This window comes from Chamaea fasciata, unplaced genomic scaffold (genome assembly GCF_029207755.1).
Source record: "Chamaea fasciata isolate MVZ Bird 193981 ecotype frontalis unplaced genomic scaffold, bChaFas1.0.hap1 SCAF_8, whole genome shotgun sequence".
NCBI lineage: Eukaryota > Metazoa > Chordata > Aves > Passeriformes > Sylviidae > Chamaea > Chamaea fasciata.
The window spans coordinates 25,993,305-26,019,089 of record NW_027094093.1 but is presented as its reverse complement, the minus strand read 5'-3'; the positions used below and the strand labels follow the sequence as shown (position 1 = coordinate 26,019,089).

At 40.1% G+C, this 25,785-nt stretch overlaps 1 protein-coding gene across 1 annotated transcript in view; it reads left to right on the top strand.

Moving 5' to 3' along the window:
- The window catches only part of CNTNAP5 (contactin associated protein family member 5), a 268,431-nt gene that overhangs the window by 104,370 nt on the left and 138,276 nt on the right, over positions 1-25,785 (top strand). The window contains exons 4-6 of the mRNA XM_066190217.1: positions 15,943-16,090; positions 22,981-23,184; positions 25,147-25,331. Coding sequence (XP_066046314.1) covers positions 15,943-16,090; positions 22,981-23,184; positions 25,147-25,331 — 537 coding nt within the window. The remainder of the gene's footprint in view (positions 1-15,942; positions 16,091-22,980; positions 23,185-25,146; positions 25,332-25,785) is intronic.

Sequence of the window (25,785 nt, the reverse complement as noted above, 5' to 3'; positions counted from 1 at the left end):
ATGGGAATGGCTTAATAAAGCTCACTGAAAGAGAAATTAATACATAAATAATGCATAATTAATGGGATCACCAGCACAGGTTAGGTTAGTTTGTAACATTTGTTAGCCAATGGATCCAAAATCTTTCAAGTCCACTTCAATTTAATTTTCTTCAATTGTCAGAGCTCACAGGTAGGTTTTTCTGGCCCTGTGCCATTATTTCATTTGTCTAGGGTGGGGCACAGATCTACTCACCCATTGTCCTAAGCACCAGGCCTGGAATTTGCTCTTTGCAGCATATGAAGTAGTTTGAAGCAGTTTGTATTTGAGGTGATCGTGATCTGATTGTGCCTTGGGTCGTTATGGTAAGGAGGGGCAAAGTTTGTGATTTTTGACCCAACTGTAATGAAAACTAATGCTTAGGGTGACCTTAGGAATAGACCATGTCTTTTCTGTCTACCTTTGTGGTACAAAATGAAAGAAAGAAGGGTTCAGCTGCTTCAGATGTTCAGTTCTGTTTTCCTTATACGTAATGGGAGCTCTCATGAACATTAGGAGTGTGTCCTGGCCCTCCTGATTTCTGCCAGCTGCTCTCCACTGGGTAGGGGAGGTTGGTAGTGTGGCTGTAAGACCTAGAAGCTGGAGTGTTCCCCAGTTTGTCCCTCTCCATCTGTTTGGATTTGGAACTGGAAATAGTGTTTGGATTGAGAACCTTGGAAAAAGTCAGCAAATCCCTGAGAGCTGCCAAGAGGGATACTTCCTGGTGGCTGAGATAGAGCTTGATGTTTTGGAGACTTGGAGGACAAATAAGTGACGGTCCTCGCTGGGGTGCAGCTGGACTTGTCTAAGCCCTGGCAGAACAATGGCATGAATTAGATGCATTAAAGAAAGGTGCTGCTTTTGTTGCATCAATTGAGTCAAAACGTGATGGTGATGATGGATGGGTCTTTGTGCATCTTCCCCATGCCACACACCCCCTCTCCCTTTCTGCTCTTTCTGATGGGCAGTGTTTTGGTTCGCCCCAACCTAAAAACATGTGTTGGGTAAGGCAGGAAGAGCTGTCTGGGTGCTTGCATGAAGTATTCCAGAGATGGGGGAACTGAGATGTTCACAATTGACTTTGTGCACATTGGCCAGCATGAAGGTCTAAAATGCTGCTGGAAACTGGGCCAACGGGACAAATTGGTTTCCTGAGGTTGCCAGTAGCTTTCTGGTGAATCCCCCTTGCCCCCTGCAGGGACACCTGCAGGGTATGCCCAGCCCAAAGATAAAGATTTTTTTTGTAAGAGCTGTCTGAAAATGTTCAAGTAGTAATCTTCAGTTCTTTAATTCCGGATTAATTTGAGGCAGAAATGTCTTTTTAAGATATCTTGTTTTGTTTTGGTTTGGTTTTGTTTTTCAGTAGTGTGGATGTCCATTCAGATACTGAATCTTCCTAAGTGTGATAGAGTTTGTAAGGATGGGCGGCTAGGAGGGAGGGGAAGGAAACTGATGGATCATGATACCAGGTCTGTGTTTGATTTCCAGACAACTTTGCAGTTATGATCCCTGCTTCTGACTAGTCAATTTATGGATAAATTTTCTCTTTGAAAAACTACCTGTGTCAGTGCTGGGTTTTTTTTGTTCAAGGAAAATGATCTTTTTTGGTGACATTTTTCAAATAGAAACTTCGAAATTAAATTACATTTTTATTGTTTTTCAGATTTCTCCTGTTCAGTATAGTTATTGGAAAATAAGCCAATGAATAAATAGTTCACAAATAAAATTAGTTGGGTTTTTGTCTTTTTTTTTTTTTTCATTTATTCACAGTTTCCTATGAAATGTCACCAGCTTCAAATAAGAAATTTTCTTAATATGTTTCACTGGGAGAAAAGGAATAGATGTTTTTCAACTCTTCTGTCAGCATATGCTTTGAGACACTGAATAATTATGAATCTCAATATACCCCTTTATCTAACAGCTTATATGTTTTATTAGTTTTGCGGTTTCTGAGGTTTTGTTTTTTTTCTTTAGAGGGTTGGTGATGAGATCAGTACAATTTAGCAATAGATTTGGCAATTCATATAGACAGACTTAGAAATCTGACAAGAAAACACGTCTAGAAATCCCTAGTAAAACAAAAGCTGCTGGGTCCACAAGTTTTCTGAAAATTATGTTGGATGTTTGGCTTTCATGTTCTAGTAAACATGAATAATAATTCCCCAATCTCCTGCTATATCTGTTATTCATTATTTTATAGCTCCATGTTGTATTCTACTTCAGACAATTTTTTTTTTCAGGCTAAAAAATCCCAGTCTGTTTAATCTTTCAACATTCTGAGATATTTTATATCATTGGCCTACTTTATGGCTGTTTTCTATATTTTTTTCCAATTCAGCTATATGTTTTTCAAATGGAGAGGCAAAAGTTTCAAAGTTTTCAAGTTGGGGATCACATAACTGTTAATATGTAAAGTAATTTCAGTGCTTTCTGGATGGCTGGTTCACTTCGTTTTCCTGCAATTCCTAATAACTTCTTTGGGTTTTTGGCCATTTTTGAATCCTGAACTGATGTTTGCATCCAGCAGTTTACAGGGCTTCAGGATCCCTGAATGACAGTAGGAGATTTCCAACCTATTTCAGATGGGGTGTGTGGTGAGGATGATTTTGTTTGTGTGGTGTGGTGCTTTACATTTTCTGATCCTCTTTATTTTCCATTTTGCTGCCTGATCTTTCCATATCGGTCAGATCCTTGTGCAGCTTTTCAGTCAGTCTTTATTTTCACAAGCCAACAACTTTCGTGTTATCACCGAGCTGTGCTAGTTCTCTGTACTCTGTGTTTTCTTCAATATGACATTTAGGAAGCCAAAAATAGCATAGATCAGACTAGACCCCATAACTGCACATTTTATTTTGTCATATATGAGTTTGGTTTGATTGGGTTTTTTTCTTTCAGTGGCTTTCAACACAAGTTGATGGAAGTGCAAGGTATCAATTATAGCATCATTATCAATCCATAAACTGATTCCACTGAAGGCTAATAATAAATTTGTAAGGTCTGTATTTCCTCTTAAAAAACAAGATGTCTTTTAGTCATTATATAATGATCTGCTTGTTTGTTTATTCTGATTTTTAAAATAATTTCTCTTAATTTATGAATTTATTTATAAGTGGGTACCACAGTCTTTCTTAAAGCCTCTTAAAACATGTCCCTACATTTGCCACCTTCTGTTTCTCTGCTAATGAAGTACATTTCCATGACAGGATAGTCATCACAACTAATAGTTGAGCAATTTTATACTAAATTTCTAAATTGTGGTAGAATATTAACTGAGCTTAGTGGATTTTCTCTTGGTTTTTTATATGCTAATTCAGTACTTCAATTTAAAATAATTTTCTCACCCATAACTGAAAAAGAGCCTAGAGCTGGAAATACCCTAAGCTGTATCCTGTACTCTGCTCTCATGAAAAGAATTAATTCACCATTTCAGTGATGGTCTTGTCTTTTTAAAGGCTGTCTTGCAGCATTTTTGTCAGTTTTTTGTGTTTTTTTTTTTTTCACATCACATATTCAGAAAGGTATTATTACTGGTTTTTATGCCTTATATCAAATGATTTAAAAAATTTAAAGTTCTGTGTTATGCTGTTATTCTGTACTTACAAAGCTAATCCCAATTTCCATTTTTATCCTTTAATTGTGACTTTTTCTTTAGAGGAAAGTTTTCCTACTTCAAATAGCTTCTCAGTCTCTGATTTTACCAGATGGTATTTACTTCTTTCCTTTTAAAGAAATTTTTTTTCAGCATAAGTGGTTTTGATTTATTTTAAATCTCCAATATGATGACTTTTAAATACTTATAGGGTTCTCAAAATAATTTATCCTGTTGTAACCTTTGATTTCTAACTAACAAATCCTAGGTTTTATGGTTTTTGTTTCTTGAAGTTAATCTCTGCTTTAAAATAATACTTTGTGTATAGTTCTGCATTTGTGTGTTGAATTACAATTTTGTGTGGAGTGTTGCAGAGAAGCTCCTCAGCACAGTGTTTTCATCCTGAGTGCTGGCTAAGTTTAAAGAACACGTTGTGTCTGTGTGTTGGGTACCTTGCCTGCCAACTCCAGCAATAATGCATTTCTGTTTTCTAAATTTTGGAGTTTAAGATGATAGGACAATTACACTCCCTATTCAGAGGTGACAACGGCTTCTCTCAGTTTTCTCTAGCCTTGAATCTTTTCTTAATGCCTTATCTACCACTGAGTGAAATAATATCTCTTGGTCATGTTTTTGATAACCCAGACATAACACACTAATGTGGAAGCATTTCAATCCATATAGATGCTAGAGTGTCCAATAGTAACTAATTGTCTCTATTGGCTTCTAACCTTTCTTTTAAACAATAGCACCTTTTTTTTTTTTTTTTACCACTATTTCCCACTGCATCCTTACAAACTTTGTGCCCTTTACTGCCTCCTCGATGTGGCTGCTTTCCACTCATACATCTGCTGGGATATGCTTTTGAACACACAAGGCATAACCCAGGTTAGTTACCCTTCCAGAGTTAGCACATATGCCTTTGACATAACCACAGAGACCTGTGTTGACATGCTCAGCGTAAATTTCCTGAGGCCATGCTCTGCTGGTTAAAGGGAGTGTATTTTGTCCATTTCTCTCCTGTAATCAAGAGTATGGACTTTAGCAAAATTCGTTCCTCAGTAAGTTGCATAAACACCAGTATGGGGAGAAATTGGACTGTTTGAAAATGCTAATCTGATGCTCTCCAAAGATACCATATAATAAACAGCCTGGGACCCCGCAGAATTTTCCTTTAGTCATAATGTGTTGATTTAGTGGTGTTTCAAAGAACTGCAGTCAAAGCTATGTGTTCTCCACATGGGTACTGGTTCAGGTGTTCATTAATGCTATTCTGCAGAAACTTGATGAGTTCAAATGGGCATGAGACTGAGGCATTGATGCAGAAGCACTTGAGAGTATGTCAGCATCCTTCTTTACTAGAAGTTAAATTTGTGTATTTGCACAGCTCTATTCTGTTTGCCAGAGAACAAGCTCCTCTTTGAAAACTGAACTGTGAACGTACATCCTGGCCCAGCTTATTATTCAGGCCTCACTGTGTGCAAAGGGTTTGAAAGGAAATCCTGTAATAGATTAATTTTCCTCTCTGTGGGTTGCATTGTCTAAAAACACTTGCTTCTTTCTTCCCTTCTTTGTTACTTTTCAAGGTGTAGCTACTCATACTGCTTTCAGGGTAAAAAGAAAAACACCTTAAGCACAATGCCTTCATCTTAATATTTGCAAGAAATGTTAGGTGTTCTTATTTCTTGTTCTAAAGACTGAGCTCTTTCATGGATCCTATTCATGGATCCTTTCTTTCACCTATGATCAGGAGATAAAAAAAATAAAAGAGCCCTGTGTGCTAGATTTCACACCTCAGGAGAAGGGCTCGTTAAGGACCTATTGATTTTCTCTCTCCTCAACTCCCTCCTCTTTCCCATACTTCCCCTGCACCTCAACTCCAACCTCTTTTGTCATACTTAAATGGGAAATATTGATACCATTGGAGAGGCTTCTGAAATTTCTAGTTTTTAAGTGTTTGCCTAGCTATGATTTAAGGAAAAACTCAATGGAAGTGAAAGGAAAAAAGGCAGCTTACAAAAAGCAGCATCACAGATCTTGCTGTTAGAGAGTGCCAAGAAACAGGTTCTCTAGGATGATCCCCCTTGGGGAAAGGACAAGAATGAAACTTATTGAAGGTCCTAGGGACAGTCTATTGTGATGAGTCTATTGTGATGCATTCCAGTCTGCATGTTTACAGAAACATCTATTGCATAGAAATTCCTCTTATTGAAAGAAACTATTTCCACCTTTCTCCTTGTGTGTTCATCCACATGGGGGTAATGCTAATTTCAAAATCTGGGGTTTTTTTGCAGCACTGAAATTTCAGACTCGCTGAGAAGTTCCCATAATCTTGTAATTTCTAAAATAAAAGTAATAGAACAGTTTTTATTGATGGTCTGATGTGATCTTGGGCCTGCCAAGTGTATCATGACTCCATATGTCCTACCATAACAACAGTAATAAGGTGTTATTTGTATGCCAGCAGAAATTACACTTGAGTCAGAATTTTAGGCCTCCTCCTTGGATCACTAACAGAAAGTTACTTTTTTTTGTGCTGTAGTTTAGAGAACATCATGATCTTCAGGGCCTACTACTGCGGATTGTTTGGTGTGGTTGATGTAATGAAATGTGTGGTTGAATCTTAATGGGCAGATATGTATTTGGACAACACTGCACATTTGCCTGCCAAGATGCTGCAAAAGCTTATCTTACTCTATTGCAGGAGGAAGAGATGTGGTTTCTTTAAGTTGCTTTAGTGTCCTCAAGATTAATTTAATGTGGTTCAATGATGGACCTCAATGTGAAAGTGCAATGACAAGACTCAAATGTAGGATGCTGCAAGCATTGCAGTAATGGTTTTGTAGGAGGAAAATATGCCAATTAAATCTAGCCCTCCTGTGGTAGAGACAAGTCTGTGTAACTCACCAGGCCAAGAATAAGGCCGATGTACTTGAGCACAGTTTCACTGCTCTGAGGGGTGGGATTGTGGCTTCTTTGCCACCCACATGGAAGACCAGCAACGGGTAATGGTCTGAGGGCTCTACCATGCTGGGAATTTTCCTGGTGATGTCATTAACCCAATTCCCAGGAAGGTGCAGACTTCCATAAAAGGAGGATCTGTCCAGTGTATTGAACCCTCTGTTCCCCTGAGAAGGGAGTTGCCTACTGCTATAACCTGTCTGTTCTTCCTCCTGGAAGTTGCTATGGAGCAGTGGGGAGGAGGGTATAACAAAAACATGTTTGTAGGCACCTGCATTTCAGTGCTTTATAGAACACTCGAGAAAATCAAGCCTACCTATTTTTCTTCTTTCACAGGATATTACTTTACTGATCTAAATGCAAACGCTATCAAACCTTATAACAGCAAAATAATGTAACATAATGAAGCACAGTATTCATCTGAGGTCACTGTTGCATGGAATAACTAACACCTCTCTGGTGTCATCTTGCTGGATCCGTCTGGCAAATTACAACCAGAGAGATACTGAGTGTACCGCACTAGCTATTGAAATGTACTTTGATGAAGCTAAACACAGGGAAGGTTCCCAGAGTTCCCCAACACTGCCAGACATAAACACATTCACTGCATTGTTAATCCCTCTAATTTAATGTAAAGCATGAAGGTCTCCATGAGATTTATGCAGAACAGCTGAAATCTATGATTAGTGTTGGCAGCAGAAGAGCAGTTTCAGTCTGTTGGCTAAGGTTAATCTAGTCAAGGTACTAGGGAAATATTTATCCTTGTTGTGATTTAGTTTAAAATACTATCTTTATGTAGGATTGCCTTTAAGATAAAGTGCAGGAGGGTGAACACAAGCAGGAATTAGCTGCTGACTTTTAGCTTAGATTTTTAATTTACAAGTTTAATTTTTCTGCTTGCTTCTTGCTTCTATTATTTATTTATGTAGTACTGATGACATTAACAGTGATAACAGCTTCACCTCCAGGTGCTCCAAAGACAAAGCTGATTCTAAAATCTAAAGGTAGGGATACATCTCCACCAATGAAATGCAATTTTGTGAGGTGCAACTTCACATATGTATGCCAAGGGTGTCAGCATGGTAAGGAAATTGCACTTGGTTCATTTCTGGGAAGAAGAAGGGAAACCTGCCCAACTACAGATTGGATCAGGCACTTAGGCTACATCTTTGTGAGGAAATAGAAGACAGAGACTATTTTCTCATCCTGAGGTCAAATGATGTAGCTCGTGTATTATCCATTTGGAAAATTTGCTTTTTTTCAAAAGAGATCCCTGTACCCAAGTTGCCTCTTGGGAAAGGTCTTTGGTAGATACAGAATCTCAGACTTTGCCAAGGTACAGTTTGGCAGACTCTGGAAACAAATCAACGTTAATTCCAACTGTTTAAAGATCAAACTGTCCATTTCTTATAGAAAGGTGCTGCTGAACAAGGCAAGAAAATAAATTAGAATTTTCTAGGGGTGAATCAGAAGAGGGAAAAAATACACAAAGGGTTAAAAAGTTCTCCAATATTTTGTTTCGTTTTCTTTGGTCTAAATAGAAGTGTTTCACTGTCCTTAAGGGATCCAAGAAACTTCATGTTTCTAATGTCACCATCATTACACACATTTTTAACTTTGATACACACCTATTTCAAAAAGAATTTTATATAGATTGTCTCAATGTCTACTCTTTATTTTTTTTAAATGCTTTTGCTTGCAAAATATTTTGATGATGTAAAAATGATAGGTTTTATTGGAAATGCTGTGATTAGTTCTACCAACTGTCAGCAGAAGGATAATAAGCAGCATCCTTAATATAAATGTAGTTTACTTTGGGCAGTCATCTATCTGCTGTTAATGATGTTGTTAACAGCATTTGTTCCTGTATTTGGAAAGTAACTAACCAGACAGAAAGGTATGAACGCAGTGTAATGGGGTGGATTAGCAGCAAATAACCTTCTCACTTGAGCAGATCATTTAGGGAAGTGATGAATTAGTATGGACCCTGACACATTACTGCATGTCCTCTCCCCTACTTGTACAGAAACTGCCAGTAGCTCAGAGCCCAGGTGGACACTGCATTGCTGGAGCACAGCAGTCAGCCCCTCAATAAGTAACATGTGTAATGCAGTCCCAGTAGGACTCCTGCTTGATCAGGACTCATTTTAATCCTTGCTGTATAGGGAAGTTTAACTACCTCTTTGTAGACATTTTTTTTTCCAGTTAGGGGGGTAGAGGGATGAGATGGAAAGCTGTCACTTCCTCAGATAATATGTTATGGGAGGATAATTTTGACAGGTGCTTCTTCTATTCTTACCCCCCCCCCCCCCCCCCCCCCCGCTCCTCCCTAATAGCAGCTCTGACAGTGTGCCAGGGGATATCGTTTCTGAGGTTGTTGTCTGACAGTGTGCCAGGGGATATTGTTTCTGAGGTTCTTGTCAAGGATGGGTGTTTCACAGAGAAAAATGTAGCTGCTGTTGGGGAAGAAGAAACATAAGCAGAAAGGAGGCTTCTCTTTATGAAGGTAGGATAGGGTTTAGACTGGCTTGAGTCAAAGTATTCAAGCTGGAAGCCGAATCACGATTCTGGAAGCATGCAAATCAGCTCAGGCTGTTAACCAGAAATTATTGTTTACCTTTTGTCATGAAGACTGTGGTGCATTTATAGGAAAGAGACGTGAAGTGGTAAGAGAGGCTCAGAGGTGACTGATGTGCTAAGTGGACACAACCTGCCCTCCAGCTTTTGGCCCCTGGACCAAGCTGACGGCTGTTTCCTCTTGGGCTCAGGCTGAAACCTCCTTAAATCAGTGGAAAAAAATCTCCCATTTACTTTCCTAAGCAGGCAAGTTCCTCCAAGTAAATTAACTTTGTTTTTACAGATGCTTTGAAAGAATACTGAAAGAAAATTTAACTTTTGAGAAAGACAGGTGGGAAAACAGAGTACTTAGGTTTGCCATCCATGTACCAAATGTAGCTGTGTGGTATTGAAAACAGAGATCTAAACTTCAGCTCTTAAAGGAGCTGAGCAGTTCTCCTCGTCATCCTTTCCTTCTCCCCAGGGTCTGGCCCCCTGTAACAGCAAAAATATTTTTTTAAGGACGGATCTGGAAGAGAACAATTCCCAGGGCCCAGGTCCTGCTGTGAACTCCTGAGCTGGGCAGCTGCACTGAACTCACCCTCCAAACCAGGAGGAGCTTTTAGCAGCTCCCAGTCTGGGCACAGGGCAATGGAGAGGACAGCAAAGCAATTTCACTGTGTTTCTTTGTGACAAAATATTACCAGTTCTGGCTTGATGTGTTAGGCAAGACTTTCTCCATTGCATAAGCAAAGCAACATTTTTCACCGCTGGCATTCACAGGATGCCGAAATGGTAAAATGTGATAAAAAACCCCAAACATTTAGACTTTGAAATTATATTTTAGTTTTTATATCTTTCTGTGTTTTAGGGCTGACCTGAGGTGAAAGGGGCAAGTTTCTACAATTGCCTGAACTGACAGTTACTTGTGTTTTGCAGCAGAAACGAAATGTATTTTTTAATTTCCATTGTTGCAGAAACCTGTAGCCACAAACCTGTCCAGGCCTAAGGTGCAGCTAGCAAGCGCTGATGCAGTATAATGATGCACTGATAAGCGCTGATGCAGTATAATTTTTCTATGAAAAGAAACCCTGTAGCATCTCATTAAAATGAGAGGGTGCTCAGTTTTCATAGGGTGTATTTATGGCAGTATTGTGTCCTTGTTCTGGTAGCCCTCAGTCTATTTCCACACATACAAGCAGAGACCTAGGACCCCTGCCATAACTTGGCTTTAGTCACTGGTTTTCCTCCAAACCTGGATTTAGTACCCACACCCAATAGCCCCTCTGTGTTGCGTGCCAGGCAACACAAACTTCAGCAGAACTGAAATCCCATTGCTTTTGGAGAAGATAAAAGTCAGTTTGTTTCAGCTTGAAAAATGTGAAAAGCTAAGCAATGCTTTCTCCTTCCTCTTTTAGATTTTCATGTTGTTTCTTCATTGAAAACTCATGCTTTCCTTAAAGTGGATGTACACTCAAGTACTTGGGAGTCATTCTCCAGGAAGTATGTTCTGGATCACAGTGCAAACTCCTAGATGATGATCTTTCTCATCTGGCTAAGGAGGTTTAAAGGAGAGGATGACACTGTTTTACTCCTAAGTACTGCAGTTTTGGGATTTATGACAGTCTTAGCTGCTTTTTGTCTCCCTTTGCCTCCTTCACTAAGCTCTGGATAGCTTGAATCAAGTGCCCTCTTGTCCTTTTCTTCAGGCACTGGAGACAGCACACTGTGATGTCACGGCTGAGATTTAAAGGTGGAATGCTCCTTTCTGTGCTTGTATTTCTTTTACTGAAGGTTGAAATGTTGTAAATTGCTGACATCTGTGTTGTATCCCCTCTGCACATTTATAATCTGATTACTTCTTTTCCCTCAATTCTGTTCTACTTTGGCAGAAACGAGAGTTTTCGATGTGTCTTAAAGTACCTCCCCTAGAAGGTAGTTAACCTCAGGTCTGCCTGCCCACTGTACAGGGCTGAGGATTGTGCCGACGTTGCTGCTTGCACACTCATTTTGAGCCCATCCCATTACCTGCCTAACAGAGTGGGAGAGCAGAATGTATTCAGCAGAGCCATTAGGGAAACCACCTTCTGCAAGTCTGTAAGTAAGTTGCCATTTTGGTGTGCAGAGAGTTCATACAGGGGGAGGCTGAGATAAAGTCCTGCATCTGATCTTATCTTTTGAATTAATTAGATTTTCATGAGCAGACACTTGCACCCAATTTCTACTTGAGTGTTGGGAGGTGGAGACCAGTCTAAGAGTTTGGCCAAAGGATGACCTAAAGCTCATCAAACCTCACTGGTATGATCTGGCATAGCTCTGAATTAATTCGTGAGGTAAAGAAACAAATATGTGTCTTCAGGGTTACATACAACTCTCATATTTCACTGCAGCTGTGTGACATTTTCCTGAACTGCCCCTGAAAAGCTTGTGGGATGCCTCTGAATGGGAGAGCTGAAAAAATAGCCTATTTAGTGAACCATTGTGTTTTCTGAGGATGCAAATTCCAGGCAACAACAGCAGTTTTGAGATTTATGCTTCTTTTCAAAATTTTCTTTTTCCTTTAAACTGGAAGTCCATTTTGTCCTATTCCACTATAATCCACGAACCAGGTGATCTGAGCATTGGGAGGAGCACTGTGTGTGCTTGTCTCATTGCCATTCTTTCCTACATGCTGACAGCTGGTGCCCAGGAGGCAGCACTGAGCCGTTTGGACCCTGCTCCAAACCACTGCAGCTGCTCTCCCCTCACCTTTTCATGCCAGGGGGACCTGCCTTTGCTAGCTCATAAAAAAAGTCTCATAAAATATTACTGTGGTCTGTGTCACAGCAGAGCACCGTGCAGCCAGGCATTGTGAAACAAGCTTGGTCTGAGGGGCAGCCCTGGCCGGCTGTTAACCTTGCAGCTGCTGGCACTGGGGAAAAGCTTTTGCCTTCAAGAAACTGGTGGCAAAATTTGGCACTAATGGAGCTCTTTGATTTATAAGCCCCATAGAATGCCAGAGGCAGAATTTCCCATGTAAATCATCCGTCTGTTGTGTTTACAGGGCTTGTTAAAAGATACAGATTGAGGTGCTGTGCTCCCTCCCAGAGCAACTGCGTTGCATGGGAAATGCAAGTGCTTTGTTTTCTGCACTTGTTTGTCATTTTATTCCTGGGAATTAATCCTTATCAACAACAGGTTGTAATAGAGGCCATTTCTCAAGAGTACTTCTGCCATTCTCACCGATAGGTTTACTGTTAATCAATATTTGAACCTCCAGGGCTGTGAAATCTGGTACTGCATCCTCGTTTCATCTTCTTTAATGGATGGATTTTTTTTCTGTGTTGGTTGTGGATCTTAAGTTTTCAAGTGACCGTCTGTGGCAGTTGGTATTATTCAATCAATGGTCTACAGCCCACAGGTGGTCCATAAAGCATCAAAAGGTGATCTGTATAGCAGTGGGAGTTGGAAGGGAAAATCAAAGCAATCCTGAAGGCACACACACAGTGATGCCCTGCTGGTAGCAGCATAGGCAGGGATGTACCAGCAGCACAGAAGCATCTCGTAGGCACAGATCAATGGGTACAGCACTGCATGTGGATTTCCTTTCCCCAGAAGAGTTATTAGCTCTTTGCATATTAGAGGAGCTTGAGAAAATAAGTGCCGTAAGGGCTGTATTGGACCTCTGAATAGTTTATTTTTACCAGTGTGGCTCTTTCAGTGTGGGAAGGATGGTTTTACATAGCTGCCCATTGGGTTTGGAGTGAACTGATCTGGAGGCTGGATATGAATAACTCTGGCTCTTGCTTGAGGTGTTGAGGGAAGAAGATACCAAGCAGAGATGCCAGTGGGTAGGCAGCGAGATCGGCTTGCAATGGGTATGGAACAGCTGTGAATCTTTCCCCTGACAAAACCACAACCTCCTTGATGCCACAGATAGTCCCTGAAGTATGCTGGACACCTCAGCTTGTTTCACAATATTAAGGCATATTTTTTCTTTTGTCTCTTACTTTTCACCTTTACTTTCACTCTAGTCGCTGCATTTTAAGCTTTTCTTCACAACTGGGAGGACTGGAAACTCTCTGTTCCCCCTTTGTTGTTGTCCTTCTTTCTTTTTTATCTTATTAAAGGTGATACATTTACATAATCACAGGACTACAAGAACATGAGCCTTTCGAGCAAACAAACAGAAAGCAACAGTCTCCTTTATGTGTCTTATGTATCCATTAATGTCTTACTAAAAATGTGAGGACTGCCACAGCTATGACTGTGAGGTTTACTGTCTACTGAAAATTTCATTATTGAGAAGGGCAAGATTTTTCACTTGAAATATAAAGAAAAAATCTCTGAAAGACTCTCTGCTGGAATTTGAAATTGGCTCCTATGTGGAAAGCAGTATGAGTAAGATCAGGACATATGGAAGTACTGTTTGTTCCACTCCTCAAAACATATCTGCCATATTTGGTTAACTTTGAATTAATATCCACAAGAATCTCCATTTTAAAAATATAGCTAAATTTGTGAGAGGTTGTAAATTGTCGCATAATACTTACAGAAAAGAAGATCTTGTACATAAGAAGTTCAGAATTAGGAGGTATACAAAAAGCAAAGCATTGAGGGCAACTGGGATAACCATTTTTTTTTCCCTTTTCAGGCTGATAAGATCCCAATAGAAATAATTTTACAGATCAGTAATGGATTAACCCCAACCATTATCTGAGCCCCACACAGCTGCTCACTCTCCCCACATGGGATGGGGGAGAGAATTGGAGGATTAAACCTGAGAAAACTCATCGGAGGGTTGAGATAAAGACAGTTTAATGGGTAAAGCAAAAGCCACACACACTTTTGCAAGCAGAAGGAGGAGTTCATTCTCCACTTCCCAGGGGCAGGGATGTTTTCAGCCATTTCCAGGACAGCTGGGCTCCATCACACGTAATGATGACTTGGGGATACAAATTCCATCACTCTGGACATCCCCCTGTCCTTCCCCCAGCTCTGTGTGCTGAGCACAATGGGATGGGATATCCCTGTGGTCAGCTGGGGTCAGCTGTCGTGGGTGTGACTCCTCCCATCTTCCCTTGTCTCCTCACTAGTGGGGTGAGGAGCAGAAGTGTCCCTGATTCTGTGCAAGCACTGCTTGGCAATAACTAAATCATCTTGTATTATCAACCCTGTTTCCAGCCCAAATCCAAAACACAGCCCTGTCCAAACTACCATGAAGAAAATTAACTACACTTCAGCCAAAACCAGCACATGATCATGTTTTGAAGGGTGGTTTTTCAAGGAGTTAGCTGGGATTGTGAGAGATCATTTCAGTAATGTTGTTCATCTTCAGAGGCAGGCAATAACAGCAATGAAATGCAAAGAATGATTTAGGAAGGAAGATATGTGGTCTTTTGCATTCATGACTGGGTGGAAAATAAGGCTTATTATAAATAGAAGAGAATTTCCCCAAGTTACAGTTTTTAAGGTGAAATGATATAAACACGGTATGGTTTCAAAGGATTGTGCCTTAGAAATATTCTAGAATATTGTTTATTTAATACAGTTCTAATAGAACAATTGAATGCTGAGTTTAGTAAAACAAGAATACACTGAATTTGGGGTTTTATGCCACCTATAATAACATTTGGAAAAAAGTTGGAATGCTTGCATTTGAGGAAAAGAATCTAGTAGAGATGAGCCTCTAATCTCTTTAACACATCCTTCAACCATCAAAATGAATTGTAGGTCTTTCTTAATGGGCTTATCCCAATTTTGCTTACAATTGTATTGTGTAGTCGAATGGTGCCTATTTTTGAACTGCAGAAGCATTTTAAACTGGTACAACTTTTTGTGATGAAATTTTATGCTTACAAAATACAGGACCTCTTTTACAAGTATGGCTCTCCTGTGAGATTATGTTTTTGTGCGTTCTCTCTTTGGTTTTCATGTTTTACAAAACTGTTAGCTTCAAATTTCAATCCTAGCTGAATTGCTCAAATGTTCTGAGGATTGCAGGAAATCTGTGATATTCCTGGGCCAATATTACAGATAAAGGTGTACAGATGAATTGAAAATGCTTCAGGCAGGAATACTGTCTTGATGTTTTTTTGCAGGTTTGTCTTTGAAATCCCTCGATCATTCTTCATCCATGAGAGGATTTCCTCTTGTTAAGTTATAATTCTGACTAGGGTCATTAATTTTGGCTTGCTGTTGCAGGCAATTAATTAAATAGGTAAGGAAAATAATTAAATTATTATTACTGTTTGCATGCTTTAGTTCTCTCGGGTGCAAACACAGGCAAAATGCTGATTCTCCTGTGTACTTACTCAGGCTTTTATCTCCTCCCATTCCTTGCTTGAGTTTTCTGTTGAATATCTGGAAGTACACTGTCCTGTTCTTCTTCCCAGACTCTGAAGAATTTCAGTGGCTTGTGTGTATCGTTTAATACTTCCATGAGTGCACCAAAGGCTAAATCAAGCCCCATCCTTCACTGTGCCTGTGGAACTCTGACTGTTTTAGGGGTTGATGGTGTATTATGGTGCACGGGAATAGCCTGGGTTGGGAGAAATTGTGCACCATCTTCAGTATCATCCCCATCTACAACCTGTTTTTGTATCTCTGTGTATACTTCCCCCTGCTCTGCTGGGGTGCTCTGTGTGCTGGTGTCTCCCTTGTTTCCCTTCATAAGAGATGCAGCACTCAGAAGAAAACTTGGCAATCAATTTAAATCAATTTAAGTAACATTTGAGACTAAGAATCGTGAAGAGGGGTGACAGTTCACAGCCTTTGTTCAGAGTGTTGCATTCACCTCTTGCTGCTTAATGCCTCACCAAGGCTCTTTGTCCTTCCAGGTTTTCACAGGGAACAGCAATGCTGACAGTGTGGTTCACCACAAACTGCTGCACTCCGTGAAGGCTCGATTCTTGCGCTTCATCCCTCTCAAGTGGAATGCTGGTGGGCGGATAGGGCTGAGAGTTGAGGTCTTCGGCTGCTCTTACAGTAAGTGCCTGCATCTTAACCCACATTTTGTCAAAGAGCTTTTAGTTGGTGCTGGCGGTGCTATGGAAAGAGTGCAGTAAAAGTTTTATGAGTTAAAATGTAACATGAAATACATTGCCGTTGTTTATTTTTTTCAGTAGCTGTTCTTGCCTTTCTGCCAAGGGATGTGCTGCCCATCTCGCTCAGCTGATGAAGCCTCCTCAGGGCTGAGCCCACCACAGAGCAATTTGCTGCTTCTGGGAGTGCCAGGCAGTCAGATGCTGCAAAACCTCCTGCCCACTGGAGGTCACAAAGCTACTTGGGATCTTTATAGGGCTATATTTGCTTAAAAAGTTCATTTCTAGATTTAAGGCAAGTTACCTAGTTGTGAAGTGCTGTGGATTTTGCAGCTCTGGTTGTGTTTGAGGCTGATGACTTTATAGCCTCAGAGTGTAGAGAAGCTGTCTGCTGATTTAATTGTTTTTACACGACAGCTTTCTTTGGCCACTCTTAACATGTGATGGTCTTTGAAGATATGGTCTGCAGTGTTTTGGGCTTTGGAGCAGCCTGCAAATGTTGCTGGCTTGGGGTGTTTTGGCGACAAATCATGTTGTAGTGCTGCAGATGTATGACCTATTGCCGTGGCAGACTGTGAATGTAAGACAAAAGGACTGATGCTGCTCCATTGCAGAAAATGGAAGTCCCCTCATGAGGAAATCCAAGTCTAATATTTGTTTCTCAGGTGGCTTTGTGTTCATTTTTGTGACTTGAGATGCTACTGGCAACAGAAGAGATTCTGTTCTGGAGAGTTCAGGGGATTAACAGCATTTTACTGATAAATTCGGTGTGGTGTGGCACAAGTCACCATCATGTGACACCACTGTACTGGTACATCTCCCCATTTAGCTTAGGTCTTTATCTGTTCTTCCCGAGCACAGATAATGGGCTGTAACAGAATAAGCTTAAAAACTCTTTGTGAGACAACCTGAATTCATCTAAGATAAATAAACGAGAAGTTTATTAAACTCTTTGATTCATATGTTCCCACTGAACAGAGACACAACTCCAGGGCTCTCTGGGGCCTTGTCACTGCACCTGGATCTTAGGACTGCTTCTCATGGTTTCACAGGGAGATTCTTATGGTCTCTGTGCATGTCCGTCACATCCATTCAGCTTCTTCCCGATGCTGTTTCTCCACCTGTACAGGCACTGTGGACTGACCTACAACAGCCTGGTGTGGATGCAGTCTTTAGGGCAAGACACCTTTTCCAGGTATATTAGTGAACAGGATATTAGTAAACTGAAAGCTGAAATTCAAAATCAACTGCCCTTGGTGACGTAATTCTGAAACAGCCAGCTAACAACATCCCTTTTCAAGAGCTTTCTTCTGTTAATGATGCCCAAATCTCTGCAGTGAAGTGTACACTTCAAACAGTTGTGTAACAAATAGAACTTGAACTTAAGGAAGATTGGAACTTTTGTGGCTGATTTTTCTTTTTTTTAGTGCTAGTCCATGTGATGCACTACATGAACACTACTTTCATGTCAGACTGTGGTTGTATTTTCTATGATACAAAGAAGATTTCAGAGTCACTTGCAGGCTGAGTTGCCTTGTGTTATCATCTAAGTCTTCATCTTTGTCCTGTACCCTGCAGTTGCAGGAAATAAAAGTGCTTGTGCAGAATTAAGGTATGAGATTAAAGTGAGACAGGAAAGAAATAAAGGGATTCATAAAACTTTTACAGGGTGTTGAAATATTCATTCCATTTGTATAAATGTGCCATTCACATTTCTCTCTGGCAAATTGCATATGCCAAGCAATGCTTGTCTACAAGTTGTGCTTATATAGTTTCACTGACTTGGCTACTCCTTACCCAAACACACCAGCACTGTACAAAAGATGTTTGATCATTTATAAAATGTCATCTCTAGTGGTATACTGACAGCATATCTGCTGCAGATCCTGAGCTGGTGTACAACTACATAACTGCATTTTGTAAAGTTGATAGCAGAGAGGCTCATCCACTGTGTTCAGTTGCAGCACAAGAAATATTAATAATCTGAGAAAAAAAAATTAAAAATTACAAAGCTTAAGTTTCTAGAGAAAGTTTTGTTGAACAAGGCAGGAAGGAAACTGAACTAGAAGAACAAGTATATTGAATGTGTACCATTTTCATGCATGTGTCTTTATGTGTATGAAAGAAGGGATGTGCTGCTGAGAGTAGAAACAGAATCATCTCATCTGTAAGAGCCGTCTATGGCTTCTCTGCTGCCTTTTTAGGTGAATGTGACAGTCCTGTGGCAGCAGAAGGCTCTGGTACCTCATTTTTGGTGTATGACTCTCCTGTGCAGTATTCCCTGCTTGAGAGGTCCCAGGAACACAGTCCTGTGGTAACTCGTGCAAGTGCAGCTTTCAGCGATGGCTGTTTAGTAGGGGCCACGTGGAAGGCATCAGGTCTTGTAGGTCACCTGCAGGTGACACACTGCCAGGACTCAGCAACAAAACATACTGAGGATTCCTGCTGTGTGCATTGGATGCCAAAGTGGGTAACTTAGCCTGTGATGGTACTGTGCTGCTGAATGGCACTTGCTGTTGTTTATTGCTTCTGCTAGAAATAATTTACTATGAATTTATTCCTCAAGTCTCCCTGTCAGACAAAAGAACTTTCAATTTTTTCGTCTTTTTCTTTTTTCCTTTTTCTTTCACCCTCTATTTGGCTGCCATTTGACATTGTTTCTTTGGAAAAATAAAAATATGTTTTGAACAGAAAAGCTGCTTCAGATTATGGGTGTACCTGATCCCATCCCATACAGATTGAAGTTCCTATGAATAAAGAACTCCAAGGCTATCATATAAGCTGTAATTCATAGATAGCCTGCTAATTGTTTACTTTCTTCAGAAAGTATGCATTTAAATGAAAATTGATTACATTTATTTGAAATTCCTGTAAGAACTCATCTGGTATCCTTAAAATAGGTACTGAAATAGGAAGGAGTTGATGATCTGAAAACATACATTAATGTTTCCTGTCCAGAAAAGGATTAATGATGAGTTCTATGGAAAGTTCCATGCAGAAATATGCATAATCCCTTGCTGTCCCTTTGCAGCAGTGGCTCCAGCAGTGTATTTGCATCAGATAAGCAGAGCTGCAGCAGAGGACATGCTCAGACAAATGGCAAACCAATTGCTTTTGATGCTGGAGGTGGCAAGGGGCGACGAGTGTATCTTTATACTTGGGAAAAGTCTTGTTAGCTTAGCACAAGAAAAAGGAAATTGCTGACACAATTGCTTTTATAGGATAAGATTTATAGCTGCATTGAAGATGCTGATCATATTCTATAACTGGTTAACAACCCAAGGTGCATCAGCAGAATTGGGTGTATTTGCAGTTAACAGGCTGGGATACCACAGGAGAAACAGTGATATGGTGTGAGACAGGGTGTCTTCTGAGAGCAGAATTCTTCATTTGCAGTTCAGGACTCTGATTTCTCATATTTTGCTGTCATTGCTTCAGGGAATATGATTTGATATTGTGCTTTTTTATTAAATGATACTTTTACTGGATTCTTTTTCTGTCTCTTTTTTTTTTTTATATATTTTTACTTTTCCCTCACCTTCCTTCATCCTCTCCTTTGTCTTCCTATGAGATAGATAAGAACTCATTGCAGAGAACTGCTTAATGTCTGATGGTCATTGACCTGCAGTGTTTGTAATTGAATGCACAAGGTAAATACCCAAATGATTTCTTAACCAAAGGAAGCAGAAGTTTGTGATAGGGATAAAGCTGCATAGCAGAGCAGTCACCTCGGAAATAGTCATCCACATGCATGCCTTGGGTCTGAGAGGGAGGTGGACGTGGCTTTAGGGTCATTCAAGCCAGTAAGCTGTGACTGGACAGGGAACGCATCTGTTCTGACCAGGAGCTCTCCTCTTCCCTTCTGCCAGGAGTTAAAATTCTGTTCTTCGGTGCAAGCGCAAGACTGAAAGTTCCTGTCTCACATGGCAATTGCTCCTAGAGTTATTCCTGTTTTAGAATGTCTCTGCTAAGTAAGTGTTTGTTTTTCCCAAAGTCACTAGGAGGAAGGACTGTCTTCTTAAGTATGGCTGTGTATCTTCTCTGCTGCTGGGAGCAGATTGCTGCACAAGCAAACTCTGTGCTCTCATACTGCTGGCCAGCCTGTCATCAGCCTTGTTGATGAGGACAGTGCAGAAAAGAGCCCAGACTGAGTAAAGTCTGTCTTAAGGAAGTGTAAGAACACCAGCAGGCAGTGCAGGATGAAATCACATGTTGTGTTTTCGTCTGTTATTACTACAGATTTTCTGAGACTGGAAACATTTTTATCCTTGTTCTCTTGCTGCAAGAGGGTTATGGACATACATGGACTAAATAAACACTAAGCCAAACACTGAACAGGTTTTCTGGAGTGTCTGCTTTTAACAGGAACCAACGATTTGTTGTCATGCAAACTTCCACCAATGACTTTTGGCTGCCAGTGTTAGCATTTATTTGACATATTCCCCTTTCATTCAGGGCTATTTATCGGCCAATGTGCTCACAACAGATAATTAGTGGAGCAGAGCTTTTTGGAAACAGGTTTTCCTTTGTGTTATACTCTGTAAATGTCAGTACTAGAGCTCTTCAAGAAATCATGTTATGCTGTGGCTTAGTGGAGAGTTAAGAACAGGAACTGAAGTGTCAATTTAGACTGGCTGGAGTCTTGGATCTTAGGAAAAAGATTAAAAAAGGGCCGCTTTTGCAGCAACATTGAATCAGTGCACCCTTGCTCTTGCAGTATGTTTGGTTTTAAGGGCTAGGAGAAAAATCAACTTTAGTTGCGGAATGCTCTGGAAATCAAAGACTGTAAATTCTTTATAAGCTATTTCCTCATTCCTGCCTGTGTTGAAATGAAACCATTTTTATAAGACACTTGTGATTTACTTTAACCAAATTATAGTATTTAATGTAGTTAGGGGAAATTCACAAGAACTAAACTACCAATTTAACTCCCTTTATAGAAACTGGGAGTCAAGGTGTCAATAGAGAGAAGTCAGCAATTCTGAAGGAGCTGTTTCTTAACACCTAATTCAGAAGTTAAAAACAGATGGCAGGAATACTTTTGTATTTGTGATTATTCCTAAACTAGCAACTGTTCCACTAGTGGTGGGAAACAGCATGTTACAATTCTGACATCACAGATGAGAAGTTGGTCTTAGTTTATCCAGGAGTGAATTTTCCCCAGGACTGAGTTTCTTTGTAGTTTTTTTCTCATAAAGAAAATCAGTTGCCTTCTGATTTGGAATGAAGTTAGGTCTGGAGTTACACAGTTTTGCATCAAATTTAAATATTTTGGTCCCTGCAAGTTTGTATGTGTGCCATCAAACTTCTGTACAAACTGTCATACTGACAGGCAAAAATTTTCATGGTAGTTTCCATGGTAACAAATTGTTAACAGCTGTTTTATTTTCTGAGCTTTTAATAGTTTTTAATTGCAAACCTCTTTAGATTTTTTTATTAAAAAAAAAGAAAATAAGGTGAACCCCTCCCCCCCCCCCAGCTCTTACAATTTTTGTTTTTTAAAAAGGAGAAGACAAAACTAGTGTTGATGCTTGAAAGGATAAAACAACTCTCAATGGAATTTAGGTGACTTAAATTACTGACTTAACTCACAATACAGTTGCTGACTGGAAGTCTTGATCATATGAACCTCTCAGTTATTTTTCAGAAGAAAATACAAAGCTGATAGCATTGGTTTATCATTGAAATGTATGGTTTGCAAACAAAGATTGTCTTAAGTTTTTTCTTCTTGGGCACTAGGAAGGTGTTACTTGTCTTTGTGCAGGTGCCTCAGTAATTCTGTAGTTTAGTAAACCTCTGTTTGGAATCTTCATTGTCTGACATTCTTAATTTTTAATATTTTTCTTAGCAACAGGAAATACCAATTGGCAAAATGAATATTTTATACATAGATTGTGTCAAATTGCAGTTGGATAGAAATTGCAATTGATGTAACGTATGTCAGTCGGATGTTTGTGTACAACATATTAGTTAAAAGTATTTAAAGTTACCTGAAATATTCTGGTTATAGATACATTTAAAATTTTGTTTAAAAATATGTTTTGCTTAAAAGACCACTTTATAAAGCAGAGAGAGTACTGCAGGCTGCTGCTGCCAAAGAAAATATTAATCGCAACTGAGGAATAGTAAGCTTGTTTCCTACCAGAATGATTGGGATTTTAGAGGCTGGCTGAAGGGGAAAATATGTTTCTAATAGGATTTTCAAAGGTGTATAATCAGTTTAGATGCCCATTTCCCATGAAATCTCTTCAAAAGCTTTTTGAATTGATATTTGAATATTCCTGCCAGCCTAGTCAATTTGCATGCAGAAACATGGCTGATAAATGCCCATCACAAGCAAGCAGCCAGCCCTCAGAGCCTGAGGGGATCCTTATTTGAATGCAGAGGTGGATGCACGCATGGCTGACATGCAGGAACAGCTCAACAGGCACTTGTGAAGCTACAAAAGTGGAGTGAGTGCTGAAGTGTTCAATGTAATGAATAACATCCTGAATGCATTTGAGATGAACAGCAAATGTGGCAAGGGATGTTCTGGAGATCTGAATATGATGGAAGGCACCTGTTCTGCTCTCAAAAGTTAAATGAGAGACAAGTGTTGTATGAGGAAAGCAAGTGCAGAGGAGTTCTGGTTTTATCCTGGTGTTTCCTTTCTCCAGCAGAGGGAGAGGATTGGAAATGGATGAAATGTGGTTGCCCAAATGACCTGTACATCCTGTGGATGTACACTCAGGACAATACCTGACTCCAAATTGTATTTGAAAAGATCCTGAAAAAAAATAGAGTCCCTCATTTGATGCTGCCCCTCCTTGCCATTTTGCATTTTCTTTCTTCCAGAGTCAGATATTGCAGACTTTGATGGCAGAAGTTCACTTCTCTACAGGTTCAATCAGAAGCTTATGAGCACATTCAAAGATGTAGTTTCCTTGAAGTTCAAGAGCATGCAGGGGGATGGAGTCTTGTTCCATGGGGAAGGACAACGTGGGGACTACATAACCTTGGAGCTGCAGAAAGGGAAGCTCTCCTTGCACCTCAACCTGGGTAAGGCTAATTAGAATTACTGGTTTGCATGTAAATCTATTAATTATTTTAGACAATATCTGCAAACTCTAGCTGGTATCAACAGAATGTTCTGTGTGCTGATGTCATGCAGGACATGGTAGCTGAGCCCAGAAGAGACATTGGCACTTCTCTGACTAGTGCTGAGTGACTCAGAACTGCTCAATGGCTAGTTCTGATTCTTCACAGATCGCCTTTTTTTTTTTTTTTTTTTTTTTTTTTTTTTTTTTTTTTTTTTTTTTGTGGGGGGGGTTGTATTATTTTTAGGAACAGCATTCTCAGGAAGTGGTCTTTGGACTGCAGAAATGGTTTATTTTTGGTTTGTGTCTATTTTTTTCCATTTACTCAGTGATTCAGAGCTGAGCTGAGAATACAGAATTTCAATGATAACATTCTGGCCAAAACATTGTGCACGCTGCTGTAGGTTTCATTCTTGAAAACTGTGAATATTTCTTCTTCAATATCTGTAAGGCTATCACTGTACGTTCATGTTGGATCAGAGCATCAAAGGAAAGGCTGTCTTAATTTCTTTCTGTAGAAGGTTGCTTGTTTTTTTCCCTGATGAATGAAGTACCCTGAAGCACGTTGATAATGGTAGGAACTACTGCAGTAGGAGTGATCATACCACCTCTCCCAGCCTTATTGCAAAATATTCACTGGCTTCATGTGTGGGTGTCCCATGGTAGTGGCCTCAGCAGTCTCTGCAGACTCATGTTTCTCGTACTGAGTGTTTTGAGTTGGGCATTTTTCCCCTTGTGCTTAATTATGTTTGTTTTAAAAATCAGTAACTATTTTCCACAGCTGTTGGACTTCATTTTTGCATAAGCTCATTAGTTGCTGAGTCCCCAAATTGTGCTTTCTTTCTTTTCTTCTTTCTTTTTCAGCAAAGATTAGAAATGATCATACATCATTTTCGGATTTGGGATTTGAATGTTACTTGGACCAAAACACTACATCCCAAAGCTCTGAATGGGGGAATCTACCCTACTGAATTGTCCTCTTACAAATGTTTTATTCTAGGATAAGAATATAGTACAGTTTATTATATCATGCAACTTCTTCTAGAGGTGATACTGTTGTGAATGTGAATCCTGAGATGAGTTGGGGTTTTTTCCTTCAGCTGTAGCCCCAAGTTTTACAAAATTTTAGCCATTCCAGGTCCTGTTTTTGCATCCATATGTCATGGGCAAGGGTTTTGATGACTTCTCTCGAATCTGCTTGCATCTTGCCTGGCAGTTTTGGAGCATGTGTTCTCTCCATTCTGTGGGAATGTGAAAAGGGGTTCACACTCCCTTTCAGTGAGAGGTTCTGAAGTGTTCAGACATGGAGCCAGCTGAAAAACAGAAGAGTGCTTGAAATTAACGGGTTAGGGCCTAAATATTTTTATGAGTTGCGATCTATACTTTTGGAGAGCTAGCCAAGTTTAAGAATTTTTATGAGCTGAACAAAGCACTCATTGCTTCACTGACTTGTGCTTTTTTTTCTCCCTGGTGAAAATGGACAGGTACAATTTTCTTGTTAAAATGCAGAAAGCGCAGAATTGACAGTGAAGTGTCAGGAGTTGTCTGTTAATGTGATTAGACAAAAGATTTTGGTGCTACCAAAAGGAAGCCCTTAAACTACCAGGACCAAAAAGGTCTGGCAGAACCAACAGTACAAAGTAGCAATGCCCTGCCTGCTGCAATGTGTGGGTACAGTATCAGTAGCACCTCCTGATTCCTCACAAGGATTTCACAGGGAAATAATGGTAGGGAGGGAGGGATATACATACGTATATGTGAATAAGAGACCCAAGAAATCTAAGGCAGTCTTTGAAAAGTATCTGTTTCCAAGAGCTCTGGCTTGCATCCTGGAGCTCTGCTCTGTGCTTCCCTTGAGCCCCCATGCTCCTGTTAAGAGTCTGGTGATAACTCTGGTGTCTTCTGACTCTCTGTGCCACTCCAGGGGACTCCAATCTGCACTTCAGTAACAGCCACACATCTGTCACCTTGGGCAGCCTCCTGGACGATCAGCACTGGCACTCGGTTCTAATAGAACGCTTCAACAAGCAAGTGAACTTCACAGTGGACAAGCACACCCAGCACTTCCGAACAAAGGGGGATTCAGATCATTTGGATATTGATTATGAGGTGTGTGAAGCCCTTCAGGTTATAACCTGTGAGTTATGAATTGCTATAAAATGAATATGATGGAAAGCAACCACCCTATGAGCTGTTTCTTTCCAGCAAAGATCATTATTTAATATTTCCTTCCTAGAGAGCTCCTGTCATACTTTACCAGCATAAACTATGTAACTCCATATATGCCAGCGTCAGAAAGTGGCCAATCTCTGTGCAAATATGCCTTGCATAATGTTTGCACTTCAGAGTATGGCAGACTTTGAATAAATGAGAAGTCATGGCCTGGGTTCTAGTCCAATGTTCAGGGAGCAGCTGTGTTATCATCTCCAATATGATTTTAATGGCATCACTGTGCATCATCCCTGCATTGAATTGAGCATGAGTACTTTGATTCCAGCCCTGAGTTGTCCCTCTATCCAGACACCACATGCTCGAATTACAGCTCTCCACACAGAGATGAACA